The 15890-nt window shown below is 36.1% G+C and overlaps 1 protein-coding gene across 1 annotated transcript; it reads right to left on the bottom strand.

The window, feature by feature from the left end:
• Positions 1-544: 544 nt before the first annotated feature.
• LOC106157368 (polycomb complex protein BMI-1-B-like) lies at positions 545-12935 on the bottom strand. Its single transcript, XM_087013878.1, has 10 exons — positions 12816-12935; positions 6169-6281; positions 5325-5421; positions 4904-4959; positions 4059-4106; positions 3479-3581; positions 2369-2516; positions 2009-2107; positions 1511-1591; positions 545-1236 (listed from the first exon to the last, which is right to left on the bottom strand). The coding sequence occupies exons 2-10, from the start codon at positions 6278-6280 to the stop codon at positions 721-723; spliced, it is 1260 nt and encodes a 419-aa protein (XP_086870004.1). The 5' UTR covers position 6281; positions 12816-12935; the 3' UTR covers positions 545-720.
• Positions 12936-15890: the final 2955 nt, after the last annotated feature.

Raw genomic sequence — 15890 nt, 5'->3', positions numbered from 1 at the left:
GTAACATATATAAAAAAATCAACATTTGATGTTCATGTAGTTGGACATATCGAAATAGAGAGCCAAATACATTTATTAAACATACACGGGGTACAGTACTGGTTACAAAAACTGCTGCTGGTTACAAAAACTGCTGATATTTTCCATTTCATATGACATTAATGTCTTTAATTCTCGTGGTTCACAGACAAATATTATAAAATTTTAAGAAAAGATGCACTTCAAAGTTGACATCTGTATTATTCCCGTTCCCGTTAATTGGCCATGGCATATTTAAATGATAGTTAATTTGATGTAATATGAAAATTTTTGCGTTACACTTCATTATCTCACATACATGTACATCTCTTTTGTTGGCCTTTACAAAAAATGGATTTGTTTGATGATAGCCATTGTTATTACAAATTGATGATATGCCCTAATTACAGGACGAGCTACCGGTAAAAGGATCTTCCCCCAGAGTTCAGATATACAGTTCACAAAGTACCAACACCCATCAACAACAACTCTCTTTTAACATTGCACAACGCTCTAAATTGCCAGATTTGATCTTTGAAACGTTTTATTCATGCGACATTGTATCCATATTATAACGTTTAACTTTGAATATCGTAAGATTTCTATATGCGACATGATGGAAAAAGACAGTAGATATGTTGCTGTTTTTTATACTTGGGCAGATGTCTCTCTTTTTAAACAGTGTGTGTTTGTGTGTGTGTGTTAATCCTTTGGAGAATTTCCTAATGTCAATTTTGAAGAATCCTCCTTGGTATAGGTGACTCCTTTTAATACGTCCATTTCACTTTCTTTACTTCCATTTACACTGGGCTCATTTGACGGCGTTCCAGCATTTGAAACCGACGCTAAGTTTTGAGACGTGACATTAGTAGCACCACTGCTCTTAGCATTACTTGCAACCACGCTCGAGTCTTTTAAATCTCTGTTATTATTCAAGCCACCATTCGTGCCGTTCTCCTTAAGATCCGTTGATTTGTTTTCCGTGCAAACCGAAGCATTTTGAGAGTAAGATTCACCCTCAGTACTAGGCGAGCTTTTTAAACTGGAATCATTTTTAAAGTTCTTTTTATTTGGCTCCGAGTCCTTATTTTGCTTCTCGCTGAGGTCTGATGTAACACCCTGCTCCAACACGTGGAGGTCTTTTTCTTCTATGTGCTCAGACGACCGCTTTGGAAAAAGTGCTTCGTATATGGTGTAGTACAACCGCAAAGGGCCTCGCTGGAATTTAATAAGTCAATATTAAATTATTTTGTGATAACGTAGTCTGCAAGTGTACTTGTGCGCCACTGTTATCACATAATTTTTCATCTAAGTGTGAAACGGTTCGATTTTCAAATTACATCTACAATCAATTACATCTACAAAGCAATTTTATCTATGAATAATATCCATAAACTCATTTTACTTATGACTGTACTTCTTTTGTCAAAAAGACATTTGCCAGTGTGTCATTTGCAACACTCGTTTGAGTACCCCCTGTCTGCGTACTTACCCGCCTCCAGGCGTGGATATAGGCCACGTCCATCAGGGTGTAGTCATTACTCAGTGGCTCATCGGAATGGAAGATTTGGATCTGAGAAAGAGAAGTAGAGGAACGTTCACTCTAACTTATGATAAAAAGCTAAAGCAAGACACTGAAGGATTCAAAATATTATACTATAGCTGTAGGAACCATAGTCGCTTTTAACACCTACTTCCCCTCCCACCCACCCCCCCTCCCCCCACGAAAATCAATAAATAAATGATGATATGGTACATAATAAGATGATTTTAGAATTCGCTGTGTATCGTTTCTCCTGTTTTGGGGATTATATGTTACATTTTGCTTTGAAAACAGGGGTCCTCCCCCGCCCACCCCATGGATCAAACTTTGCAGCACAGGGCAGTGGTTGCATGTTTCAAAGGAACTGCTCAAAATTTAAAAAATAAAATATATCATCACCACCCAAGATTGAGTTACTGACTTCACAATTCTAAGTCTTTACATTACCTGGAATTTTAGTGGCAGGTCGTACTTCATCTGTATGAATTTTTTCAGGTGAGATACAGTAAAACCAGCCGGACATAGAAGATATCTTCTTTCGTGTTTCTACAAAAAACAAAAGCAACAGCCATGTGTGATTAGAAGAAGCCCAAAATCGTATAATTGTTCAGACCCTCACAGATTTAATGTGAGGGCCAACCTTCTTACTAATATAATAATACACCTTACTATCCTATGTGTAATTGAAAAGTATTTTCAACATTCACATTTCACATCTACAAAATCGGATTGTACAATCATACAATTTTTACAATGTGAAAATTGTTATGAAGCTAAGTACATTTTCTTATCATCTTCATATCATACCTCTAACTTTCCCTTTTTCTCCGAGGAATCATTTTCATTGTTTCCGTTGAAGTCTGGGGTAAGGCTCTCTCTGCTGGCGTTATCATCGCTCACATCAGCCCTCGGCTGGCGTTTGCTTTTCACTTGAGTCGCTCTGTTTGGTCTCCCGCTGTTGGAGTAAGCGAAGCATAACATTCAAAGTAGAGATACCATGAAGTGATCAGAAAAAAAGCCTTATGGTAACTAATTGAACATCAAATGTAATATTTACATTGCCAGAATATCAGAAATATAATAAGTGTCATATCTGTAATTATCAAAGGGTAAATAAATTTAAATAAAATCTATTTAAAAAAAAACAAATGAAATAATAAAACAAGCCTTCGCATTTCGGATCCCTTACTGTATATTCTATGTAACAAATTGAATAAGATTACTGAGTCTTAGACCCCATTCCAACAAATTTTAGATCGATCTATCCCTGTGGGGAGTCTCACTAGATTACTGTCAGCTTAGTCGGCTTAAGCGTCTGTCCCGCCTACTAAAAGCTGTAAGGGGGTAATTAACTACCGTGCGCACTCGGCTGACTGCAATTTAGCGTGAACCCCCAGGGAGTTAGGTCGATCCGAATGGATCGATCTAAATCTCTGGGAATGCACTTTTAGGGACCATTCCCAAAGGAATTTGGATCGATCTATCTCCCTGGGGAGCCTCACTAAATTGCTATCAAACTGACCGGTTTAAACGTCTGTCTCGCCTAGTAAAACTGTTAGGTGGTAATCATCTTTACCCCTAGCTGATTCGGTAGGCGAGACAGACATTTAAGCCTCTTGAGCTGATAGCAATTTAGCGTGAAACCCCAGTAAGTAAGGTCGATCCAGATGGATCGATCCAAGTGTGGGAACCCTGTGTGAGATGCTACCATTGTTTATTAAGCCGATATCTAACAGGCAAATGTGACCCACCCATCATTTCCACCTTTGTACAAGATATCTGCATAAACACCCCCATGCGTGCATATAAATGTCACTATGTGGGCATAAATATCACAAAGCGTGAATAAATCTCTATAGAAGACCACGTTTTCAAGAAAAGATATTATGTTGCTGTTGTTGTTTCATGGCTACTTACTTGGCACTATATTCCAGAGACAAACTTATCTTATCATCGTCTGTATAGATCAGTCGATCTTCGGGTGCCACCTCTCCTCTGGCTTCCAATGAAGAGTCGAAAACTTGGGGGAAAAATCACAATAAATTGGTAAACAAAATAATTTTACAAGCAGAAGTGGCAGGGACGTTTTTCATCGAAATACCATAATTATCAATGCCATCTTGATGCTTTTAGATGACCCTGGAAATCTGATATTTTGAACAAAATGCTGATTATTACTAAAATTTTGTAACATATTTGTTTATATTACTATGAATATCCCATTTGTTTCAGTAAAAATTTGAAAACAGTAGCAGCAAATCAGAAGCTACTAGAAGACTGTCCTGTCCCTTTTTAAAAGATTGTCAATACGATTTCACGTAATTAAACATTTCGCCTAGTAACCTGAATTATCGCAGAAAGCCTTTATTATCACAAAGACCTATTGATATATATATATATATATATATATATATATATATATATATGCAAATATATATATATATATATATATATATATATATGCAATGGCAGGAGATGCGGATCATGCGCCACTTACCTAAGTCAGGATTTGCAGAATAAAATTCTCGGCGCCTCTTCATTTCATCTACAGAAAAAACAATCAAAAGATATAACACACATGTGACTTGTTACCACAGTAATTTCTTAAATCACCGATTGAAACCAGAGCTGTTCCACTCTAGGGCCCTCTTCACATGTAGCGGCACAGTTTTCTGTATCGTTCCAGTTTGACTGGTCCCAACATGTCATTCAGTTCCGGGGTTTTACTATATTTCACGTGCCCTACTGTTACACTCTACCAGGGCCACAGGTTGATTTTTCACTACGTGTTCACAGGTATGTCTCTGGTTAAATTGACCGTTATTTCTGCACTGTTCGCGTCAAAGAAAATGCACACATAATATAAACTGCGGCCCTGGTAGAGGATCCACCAATGTACTAATCAAAATAAATCTGATTTACTGGTCTTGTGGAGCACGGAAGCTCTGTGTAGTAGGTGATTCTATGACGCATAAGCCTGAGTATGCCGATCTTTCAAACTGGTGCGATACTGAAAACTGTAACGCTCAATGTAAAAATATTCTGGTGTCTGTCTAGAAAAAATTTGACTCGAAGTTGACAAAAAAACATAATATAGAGCGCAGTAACTGTGACTCAAGTTTTTATAGATAGGAATAATTACCATGTTATAAGTAAGTAAATAAAAAACCAACGAAGGTATTAACTAAAACCATAAACACAACAAAGGAAATATTTTACACGTACACCAGGAATTAAAGGACATTAATAAACATTTACTTATTATTTTCTTAAATTATAAACAGTCAGTGAATAGAGTAGTGCTGTTGGCTTTTAAAGAAGGATACGCTAAAAATTACTCACTTTTAAAGAGTCCTGGGACCAACTTGTAGACCAGATCTTGTAGCGTTTTGTCCAGCCTATACATAAAACACAGGTTATTTTTTTACATGGTCACAAGACACGTTTTCATTTATAAAATTAAGATTTTGGTATCGTGCCTTTGGTATCGTGCCTAATAATTACGTCTTGCGTCTGTTTTGAAACGTTCTCGAAAGTTTCTACGCAAATGCAATGTCAATCATCTATTACGTAGTACAGGTAAAGTCCTTGGCGAAAGTTAACGCTCTCTGGATGCTTTTCAAGATAAAAAAGACAATAAAAAGGCAACACAGATTAGGAAAACAGGTGGTCGAAGAGGGGGGAAAAAGACAGGAAGTGCAAAAAGAAGAGGAAGAACCTTAACGACAAGGAGAAACACATGACAACAAAGTTTGATACATACCTGACATTCGTGAGCGGCTTCGTCTTATGCACCATGACGTCACATATGGGACAAAATTTACTGGTTTCCATGTATCGAACAATACAGGTCTTGCAAACTGAAAGAAAACCTCTTTACTTCATGATTTATGAAAATTAAATTATAGTTTGACAAAAACAACCATTCTTCCTCGATCATATTATCTTTTGTTACATAATATAAAAATACAAACACCGCTAAAAAGTGTCTTCAGTGTTCCACGCTGTCTATAGTAAACCATGAGATATTAAATAGACCGGGGCTGTTTCACAATGAAATTTAGCGAGAAAATCGGTCCTTAAGTTATTAGTTTTGTAATTCAGTCCAAGATTAATCCACAGTATTCCAAATAAATATAAAATAAATTGAAACATCGCCCATGTCTTCCTAGTCATAAAAGCCAAAGTAATATTTTCTTCACTTGGCTTACTACGGATCCATCCTGGATGAAAGCAGACCACAATTACGATCTAAAAATTTGGGCCAATTTTCTGGCTTAAAGTTATTTTGTGCAACAGTTGCCCCTGGTGAACAAAGAAGCGAGAATCTCACTGAACTTCACTAACCCAGAATCCGCTCTTGACCTTTCCTTTCCCCCTCTTATCCATATTTCAAAATATTAATTATAACTTGGACTATGAAACTTTTTTTTCTTTCTTACGCCCAAGATTAAATCGTCAATTACTACGTTTGAAAGGGTATTTCTATACTGTTTAAAAACGGCTTGGAAAGCAACGACTGTCGCTCCTCTCCCCTCTCCAAAACCGCTCCTCTCCACGGTGTTAAAGGTATACTACTATGTAAATCGCAAATTTCCAATACTCACAAGAATGGAGACACTCGACGACGGTGGCGGCATCTGTGAGATACCCCCCGCAGAGTGCACACATCAGATGCGGGTTCAACTCAGTGATCTTCAGGCGCGTGGTCCGGTGCATGCTACAATATACAACAGTTTGAATTAAATACTTGTAAGACAACCATATTATAGACCCCTCAATGTCAAAAAGAATACACTGCATAAAATGGTATGAACTATGAATCGACAGAGTTCAACAGGTCAAGGAAATATGGCCTTAAATAAAGATACCCCGAGGTAACGAAGTAACAAACTCAGCAGAGGTAATGAAGGAATTAACGCAAAGAGCGACATTAGTGTTAAGAATGAGTTTTGAATGACCGATATAAAGAATTCATAAGATCACTTTAACTATTCATTTAACATAATGACAACATTAAGCCTATTATAATATGTCATCACATATTTATAAATGTAAATATATATTAAAAATAATCTCACAATGAATATAAAAACCCTTACACTAACGACCACCCCAACCTTTCTAACACAAAAAGCCAGCAGCCGCCACTTTAAAAGTGCTCTTTTTAACCGCGCGCTGCCGACCTTTTCTGTTGACACAAAAACCGCAAGCTTCACAACTACTTGATACTGCGGTTCACCACAATCATAACATTGGGCAACCTGGCTTGGTTTTTACCACAGCGTGACAGGGGTTATTAGACAGCCATGTAGTACACGGCGAGGGCATGTAGGCCTAACATTTTTGTCCGCATTAGCCTGGAGCCTCCATAACGAGGGCTTGTGTCACGAAAGGGGTACAGCCCGTAACCTGGTTTTAACTTTTAGACTTATTTCAGTCCACGTTGATACAAGATTAATCCGTAGTAGTCCAATAAAATGGAGTATTGCGTTTGTTTTATAACGAGAATGGCATAGCCCATGTTTCAGACCTATAGCTACTTTTTAAAAAATTGACTACAGTAAAGTATGCTAATTTTTGGGGGTCTAAAAGTGAAGTCCAACTTTGGTGCTATAGCCGTTTTGTGAAACAGACCACATTTTCTACCTATAGGTAGCACTAAGCCTAGCACGCAGTTATATTCAGCAGTGTGGCGTCCTCATTTCTCTGGAGAAAAGATTTTTTTTTTTTGCATACTGTTCTCTGATAGGTTTGGTTTATTAAAATTTAAATGTAAAAATAAAGCATGCAGCTTTTTATATATCATATTAACTATCATATTAACTGTCACGATTTTAAATTAGCCAACACTATGACGCTCAGATATAACAACATAAGTATATACGTTATATATGGTTTTATAATCTTTTCTATCTTGATAAGTTAAGAGACATTTTACGAAACTGAGAGAAGACTCCAGCTGATAATAGTCTGGCCCAGGCTGTAAACAACGTGTTAACGCTGACCTTGTGCCGACATCAGTCAGTGCAAACCCTGGTCACATGACCATTACCTCACTTCGTGTTTACACCGAAACAAATGACGCCGGTGTCATGCAAGAAAGAGAGAGAGACACCTGTGAAACAGCCGTGGGCAGATTCCCATTGATTTGTCTTATCCATCGTAGATTACGATCCAGTTACGTCACGCTAACTTTAACCCATATATATGAATCTAACACAGGACGGACTTTCTGTTTTTCAAACCTTCTTTTTTTTACACCGGTAATATGGCTAGTCACGACAGCACAACGTATTACAATTTCTAAATCACTCGAAATACTTGCGGACAAGAACTCCGCATATTCATATTAACGTTACTACTGATTTCTTCACAAATTTACTCAGCCCATTATTATTAAAATAGCTGCTTATTATATGCAATGCTTTCTCTATCCCCTAGGATACATAAACAAATGGAAAAAATATCAGATTACGTATCAACGAGTTGCTCGGCTTACGTCACTGATTTGAATTAGAGCTACTATTACCCTCTACCAGGGCCGCAGGGAAATTTGGCTAAATATTCACAGATAATTCTCTGCTAATTCTAAGCACATTTCTGTCCAGCGAGAATTTATGAGCAAAAATGACGTCATCATTCAGCTGAAGCCTGATAGAGAGAAGAATTGAGCTAGGAATATTTGTAGAAGTGGAATTTAACAAAGAAAGCATCTCAGATTTGACAATCAATGCAATTATGTAGAAGATGCTACTTTACAGCACATACATTTCGTACAAGCAACATGTGTCTGTATTTGCATATGCATCAAAAAAGTCGCACAATCCCAGTAAGTAGATGATGCGGAAAACATATCGTAACTACAAATCTTTTTACGTCAAGACGCCTATCTGCCAAATGACATACCGTAAAATAGGCCTACAGTTAAAAGCCAACAGTTGAAATAGCTACTGTAAAATGACCCTCAGTAATATCAGTGAAGCCATTTTATTTATTTATTTATTTATTTATTTATTTATTTATTTATTTTTCATTTGTAAAACAAGGAAAGACGCCGTTTTGATGCAATGAGCCACAAGACACAGTAAAGAAAACAGAGAGAGAAATTAAGTCTTTACTAGCTTTTTTTAAATGAGATAAAACATTAGTTTAAAGGGCTTTTAAACATTCTGAATCTTGCTACCGGAATTTTTCCATGAAACTTTTGTGGCGTAAGAGTTCCCGGTGGTTTAGGGGTTTTACACTATCACACAATCGGGGCTAAAAGTATTGCCCTTGGGATTAATATAGTATAGATGACGTGTTCTTGGCAAATGTCCATTGACATATTGCAAACATCGATGATGTCCTAATATATAGCTGGCTACCGCGGTTGTATCTGAAAGAAGCGTAGACTTGAGCAGCTGAGTTTAATTTCTCTCATTTCGGACAGAAATGCCTCAATGAATTGAAATGCGGTATTTGATTGACATTTATGACGTATTTATGATGAGAGATCTATCACAAAATCGTAATTATTTTGATTTATGACGTATTTATGATGAGAGATCTATCACAAAATCGTAATTATTTTGATTCATCATTTATGAGCCTTCGACATAAAATAACAAAACATTGTGGGTATTTAGATTATTACAAGACAGCTGTTTTTACACTTAGTAATAAAGACGTAGTTCGCCATTACTGACATGGCCTTATCTCACGTACACTACATAGCCATCTCAAAAACATTATTTTCATCCTCAAACTATCGACGTAAAGTTGCCTTTAAGGGTCAGTTCATTTTTGTGTACCGACCAGCAAGAGCAAGAAGTCCAGTGGCCGCATTAATCGCTGCACTCTCATTTTACATATTATTTTAAATTGTTTAAAAAAGGGTTGGCTACTTTAAAAATCCCGTCACGGTTCAAGACGACTTTTTCAAAGGTCACTGCAAGCTCACATCTATGAGCAGCAGGCCTCTGTCGTTACCACGATACTCGGGTACTTAACACGGCGAGTATAACCCAATTTTAACAAATTCGTGTACTTCAAATTAAGCATGTCTTATTACCTGGATAAAACAGAAAATATCCGCCCGAACTACCGCACCATGCCTAATGATCTGTTTTCTATTACCTGGCCATTGTGTGCATACCCGGTTTGATCAGGAAACGGTTGGGCAAATAAAATATGTAGATATTAGACCAAAATCTGTAATGCCCTCTGCGACCCCAGCATAAATCAGTAATAGTAATCTAAAACGAAATATTGGGCTTGTTTTTAACACAAAATGAGTGGGTGATATTTGAGTTCAATAGTTTGTAGTTGTAGTTGGATTTTAACCAATTTATTCTGATCTGAAAATGACCATTTTTAGTTCATGTGCTACTCAGGTGTAAAATTACGGTGTAAAACTGATCCCATCTATTTGGCAATTAAGGCAGCACTACGAGTAATATATATATATATATATATATATATATTTTTTTTTTTTTGTACTGTAAAAATTAAACTGATGGAAGGCAAAGCAGCTTAAAAACACGTGTGACAGCTGGTGAGAATTAGGCGTTGTGACGTAAGCAAGGTCCTCCACGTAAGTTCGAGGGTCTATACCGCAAACTAACACACATAGCTTCCAATTATCTGAGCGATATTGTCTATGGATGTTTGTTTAAGAAATAACAGTAACTTCAATAAATATTCATGCACATTTACACAGACGACACATGACTTTGAACATGATACTTATTTAAACCGTTTAACTTCCTCAAATATATCTGTCTACATTAATGCCCTATAGGCCCTCTGTCATAAAAACAGCCAGAATATTTAATTCGAATATTACACAAAACCTTTAAAACATGAAAATCAAGCTAAAACTTATTAAGATTCATTCTGGACTCGCCACATTCTTCTGCATTTTTTTCTCTTTTTTGTTCCAGATTTTTGAAAAGCCTAGATCGCAAAAAAAAGCTACATAAAATAGTAAAAATATATATATATAAATAAATAATAAAAACAATCAAAATATCTACATTATTTAAAGAAATACCAAGTGCTTTTTAATATATTGTTTGGAGTTCAAATATTGCGCCTATCGATGTTTACGTAGGATTTTACAGTAAAATATTTCGATTTTCTGGGCAAAGTCGAAATCCCCGCAGCAGTAGTAGTAAAACAACTTCTTAATTCTGATATTTTTTCCTCGACTTCGGTTTCGTGTCAGGTGAATCATAACTCACTATAAGCATGAATTCCAACCGTAAAATACTTGAATTTCCTGCTTTCCTGACAAACTTTCAGTTTAATATTTATGAAGACAGATATTTTCTGACAAAAATACAAAGCCAACATGAAAAAAAGGAATACAATAAGGTCCTAAATAAGTATTAAATTGATCCAAGTTAAATAACGCTTTCAAAATTCAGACTAAAACAGATGATATACTTTAACAATTAAAAACAAAATATATCAAGATAAGTATTCAAGAAAATTAAAGCAAATTCTTTAATCGAAGACAAGTCGCACAACTTAAAATTTGATATACTGATATATTTTGAAATGGCTGATTTACTAGGGGATAAAACTTTATACCAATATCATTTATAAGGATTAGACGTCCCTGAAATCGGGAATGCTAGTAACGAGCTAGTTCTTTTAGTATTTATTCCCAAAATCCACGCCAAATAAGTAGTAAACCATGTCTACTCATACATGTAGCAATGTTTACGTATCAGTTTAACAATCAGATTCACTTGCAAAATCAGATTTACTTTCATTAACAGATTCCATTTCACAATCACTTTCAATTCTAACAGTTAGATTCACTAAATGATTTTTTTTTCTTCGAAGTATTTCATTTGTATGTTATAGTATGATATCAATACACGCCTGATAACCCATCATATTTCTTCAGGAATATGTATCACTTCGGTCGTGAATAGATCATGAAACTCATTCGTCATAAATAATGCGCATTCAGATATTTAACTTGAGAAAGCTGGGAAATAAATATTACTTCAGGTCAATCATCATACAGAATACGACAAAAATGTTAAAGTAAAAAAGAGTCATGTAAAATAGTACCGATTTTTTTCTTCTTCAGCAAAATACTATGTATACAAGATTTAGAATGCAGATTTAAACTGATCAGCACTGATCGGATCAAATGCAATTGACACTGAAACGTGAAGGGTTACCTAATGTGCCAGAAGTGGCTGAATTAAAATTAATTCTGTGAAATAAAAGTAAATTGGCAACTGAAACAGTAGAGCTTAATACGCTAAAATTGCGTATGTGGTTAAAAACAGCGAGTATCTTAACCACTTAGTAGGCCTATAAGCCTACGCACTTTCGCGAATTGGATTTTCAAATTAATTACCATCCCAAAGGAGCTACAAATAGGTATAAAATATTATGTGGAAATTTAACGATGTACTGCCAATTTATGATAAAGCCTACAAAGACACGAACAGGCCTACTGATTTCAAGAAAATTAATTTAAAATCGATACAGCGTCTTTCTGATTAAAATGGTAAGCCTAGCTCATGATCAAAATAGGTCTAAAACGGCCCTCCTCACGCTGTTTTTCATAAGACAATGCCCTTGTAGGTTAACAAACAAAAACTTTAATACCGAAATATTCCAAAGTCGATGCAACACTCTCCAGACCCTATTCGCGACTGACATATGATGTAGATACGTCGAGGTCTGCGCCTGCCCTAATTAATTGAATTCTACCCCAGCATCAATGTGATATCTTTTTGAGTTTTACTGTATTAAAATGAGCATGACAGGTCCATCTTTAAATTCCAAAAGAGAAATGGGATAAGTATCTCTTCTACGTGTGCTGTCGCGCCCGTAAAAGAACTCGACAAGCGAACAACCCAAGTGTGCACCTATTAAAGCCGACAAGCTCGTCCGACCTTCTACTCGCTGACCTCCAGCCCTTTAAAATTACTGCACAGAATTCGACTCATCAGCGTCTTTCTGATTTAGAGAGCGTTCTGAGATTTAATACACAGCTAGTTAAGCTATCAATTTATCTAATCACTACTGCAGCGTTCTATTGCAATGCGCGAAATTCGGCTAATTAATCAATGTTTCTGCGCAACCTGAACTGGCGTATAACGCAAGTCCGCCATTTTGGTAATGCAAAAGATGTCACGAAAGCACCGAGGTATTTTTGCCTGATTTCGACATTTCTACGTTAACTACGTACGAGCCATTACGAAATTTAAGTGTTGAATTAGTGTACTACCGAACCCACCTGGTGGCAAACGGCGATATATCCCGGCGAAGTTATAATCGGCGAAATCTGTAGCCTAATTCTCGGTTTTCTCTCGCTCCCCGCATGTGCAACCTCACAATGAGTCACGTGATTGCTGAGTTATTTATAACGTCTGCGGGGTTATTGTAGTGGGCATTTAATAAGAAGAACAGCTTTAGTTTCAAAACGCAAAAAGACTCGTGCAATATTAGCCTTTAAAGAAAGGGACATTTACATTAACTTTGCACCTTTCAGTCGCACATTTTGCATATGTTGTCTTCGCTACAATGTAGCAAATTGTGCAGCATCCATCGATGCATGGGTAGCCTTGATGTTGGCAAACCTATTCCAAAGAACCACAAAGTCCAAAATTAAGTCAATATTCTGTACAGTAGGCGTGACAAAAATAAAGAATGGGAATAACGAAAGTCTGCAAACGAAATATTCCACTTCAGCAATACAGAAATGTCTGCTTTTAGGCCTATAGGCAGACTACCAGTACCCATAAATGAAACCGTTAATGCTCGATAACTCGCGGCATCTACTGATATTTACTGTCGTACTTCATGTAAACAGGGACTCGGTTTAATTGTTTATTTTTTAATGAACATTCCATGAGCTGACATGTACAGCTCCAGGTCCCCCCTGTTCTAGTGTCTGGCAGCGCAGGCTAGTGGGTAAATAAAGAGGTCAATATTCACTCCATAAGTAAACGAGGTCGTATCTCATTATTTATTGTTTGCGTAAAATGCGACCTAATTTCCTCACATAATGTATTTGAACCGCTGATAATACTTTAGGCACTGAAGCGAACAGCAGAACTCATTCACATCATCTGGTCTTGTTGTGTATTTTAACTGGCTTTTAAAAATGGTATGGCACCAAAATTAACAGAAGTAGGGGCCCACATTCCTGAAAGTAGGCCTACTAGAAGTTTCTGTAAAAATCGTTTTTTAGTGTCTACAGGCTTTGATATTCATTTTGGTTTTTCTTTTTCACATGAAAAATTAATAAAGCAAAATACCGTCTACTTTCTAGTAACTACTGTAGACTCCTAATAATTTAGTTTCCTTAATTGAGTCTCAATGCTTTTCTGTAAATAACTATACATGAACAGCTTTTCTTCTTGGTAGCAGCCAGTCTATCACTAAAAGAAAAAAATACAACATGGATCAAAGTGTTGGGAGTGCATATGATCAAAAGTTTTAACAAATTGAGACTTTTTTCGGAATTATTTCAAGAAGGAATTAGTTTCTAGTTTTTTCATGGCTTTCAAGAGTTTTATGCCCACCAAGAAACCATGCGCGTTCGAATTCTGTACTCCTCTGAAAATTAAATTATTTGGATCCACAAACTGAAAACTGTATTGAAGTGAAACAATAAATACCCAGGAATTCATGCGTTAGGTATTTGAGAACTGCAGAGATTCGCGTCTCCAGAAGCGGTAAAAAGAAAAGGTCAAGTACATAGCATAGTTACCAGTACTGCTTCCTCCATTGTGAGAAATTTCCACATGGATATCTTCTTGAGAGATCCTTCCTCAAACAAATATGATGGTATCGCATACAAATAAAAGCAGCGGGTGGCCTGCACTTGAAAACGTGTACGTTACTGAGGATTTAGTATAGAAAATGACAGAAGTGTTTATTTGTGTCCGTTTCAGGACCAGCGAGTAAGTTTAGCCGCAGTCCATGCACAATAGATTAGAAATATGTGATCAAGAGCAAATGACTCCAAAATTTACCCCAGGGCTAAAAAAATATACACTGAGAGAGACTATAAGTTTCACCTTATAAAAAGGTCTTAGAAATTTTATTTGTTTGATTTTTTAAAAATTCTGACTGACTTTTAGGACCTAAGATGTGATTTATCAACGCAGTCGCCAGCAATACATAAGAAAATTGTGCATTGTCTTCTACTAAATTTTATTTACAACATCTCTTTTTTATTTAAAGGCAGTGGTAAGTATAAACAGATCAGAATACGAGAAGAGTGCATACAACATAAGTTCTGAATTTTTATTGCAAAAACGTTTTCATGAACAATGTACTATATGTAGCAGATAAGCGAGTTAAACATAAGCTTATACTGAATAATAAAGTTCGAGAAATTAGCCTTTTTAAAAGAAAAAGCTTTAAATCGGCCTAAAATAAACATAATTTTAGAAGAGAAATACCTCCTTTTATTCACTGTTGTCATCAAAATAACTATTTTGAAATTTTCTTTCATCTCATACAGCACAGCCAAACTGTAACATCCTTTTATGGTTATATTTTGGGTATTTTAAATAGTTGAATCAATGTTGGGGCAAATTGGAGTAAATATATTTAATTTTCTTTTTTTTTCCTATTGTTATGGTCATGTCATCTCAGACCTCTCACCTTCCCTTTCTCTCTCTCTCTCTCTCTCTCTCTCTTTTTTTTTTTTGAGAGGGGTAATCTCATTTTTGCTGCAGCATCTGTCTTCGTAATAATCTAATAAAACACCAAGATCCTCACAAGTTTTCACAGTGTTAAAGAAAAGAAAGAAAAATAAAAATTATACATAGTGCCCGGTTCAAATAGAGGGAGTGCAAATGGAACTTCTGACAATGGAATAGAAAAATTAAGACGCTTGAAACTAACTAAATTTTATTCCGTCTAATTTATACATCTAATTAGATTTTTCTACTTAATCTAATTTCATGTAATTTGCTGAATTACTTTTTTTCCCATTCATCTCGACAACAATGACATTCTATAGTGATTTAGAAAAAGAGCCTTTTCTGCTATCATATGTAAGTAATGGTAAATAAGATATAAAGATATATTTGTCTACAGTCTTGTTCAGGGGCGGATTTGGGCCGTCTTCTGGGTCTTCCAGAAGACGGTCAGATTTTCAGGTTTACATAGATAGGTATGTAATTTTTTCTGTTGGAAGACGGTCAAAATTGGAGGATTGATCAACAAAGATAATTTGGAAGACTGTCAGAAAATAGCTCTGGATCCCCCCCTGTTGTTAACCTCAGTAATTTGGTATGTCGGCTAATAACTTCATGAAAATGAAATAGATTTTTATATCTATATTGAATAAGTA

Source organism: Lingula anatina, chromosome 5 (genome assembly GCF_051362555.1).
Source record: "Lingula anatina isolate TDL-2025a chromosome 5, LinAna3.0, whole genome shotgun sequence".
NCBI lineage: Eukaryota > Metazoa > Brachiopoda > Lingulata > Lingulida > Lingulidae > Lingula > Lingula anatina.
The sequence above is the reverse complement of the archived record's forward strand: the minus strand, read 5'-3'. Positions and strand labels throughout refer to the sequence as shown.

What these genes read in the sequence shown, in the direction of transcription:
- LOC106157368 (XM_087013878.1), bottom strand. Translation starts at nt 6,280, where the DNA reads ATGCACCGGACCACGCGCCTGAAGATCACTGAGTTGAACCCGCATCTG. An exon ending in AAGCCGCTCACGAATGTCAG is followed by an intron (nt 4,960 to 5,324) that starts GTATGTATCAAA and finishes TTTTATGTATAG; the next exon opens with GCTGGACAAAACGCTACAAG. An exon ending in GGTCCCAGGACTCTTTAAAA is followed by an intron (nt 4,107 to 4,903) that starts GTGAGTAATTTT and finishes TTTTTTCTGTAG; the next exon opens with ATGAAATGAAGAGGCGCCGA.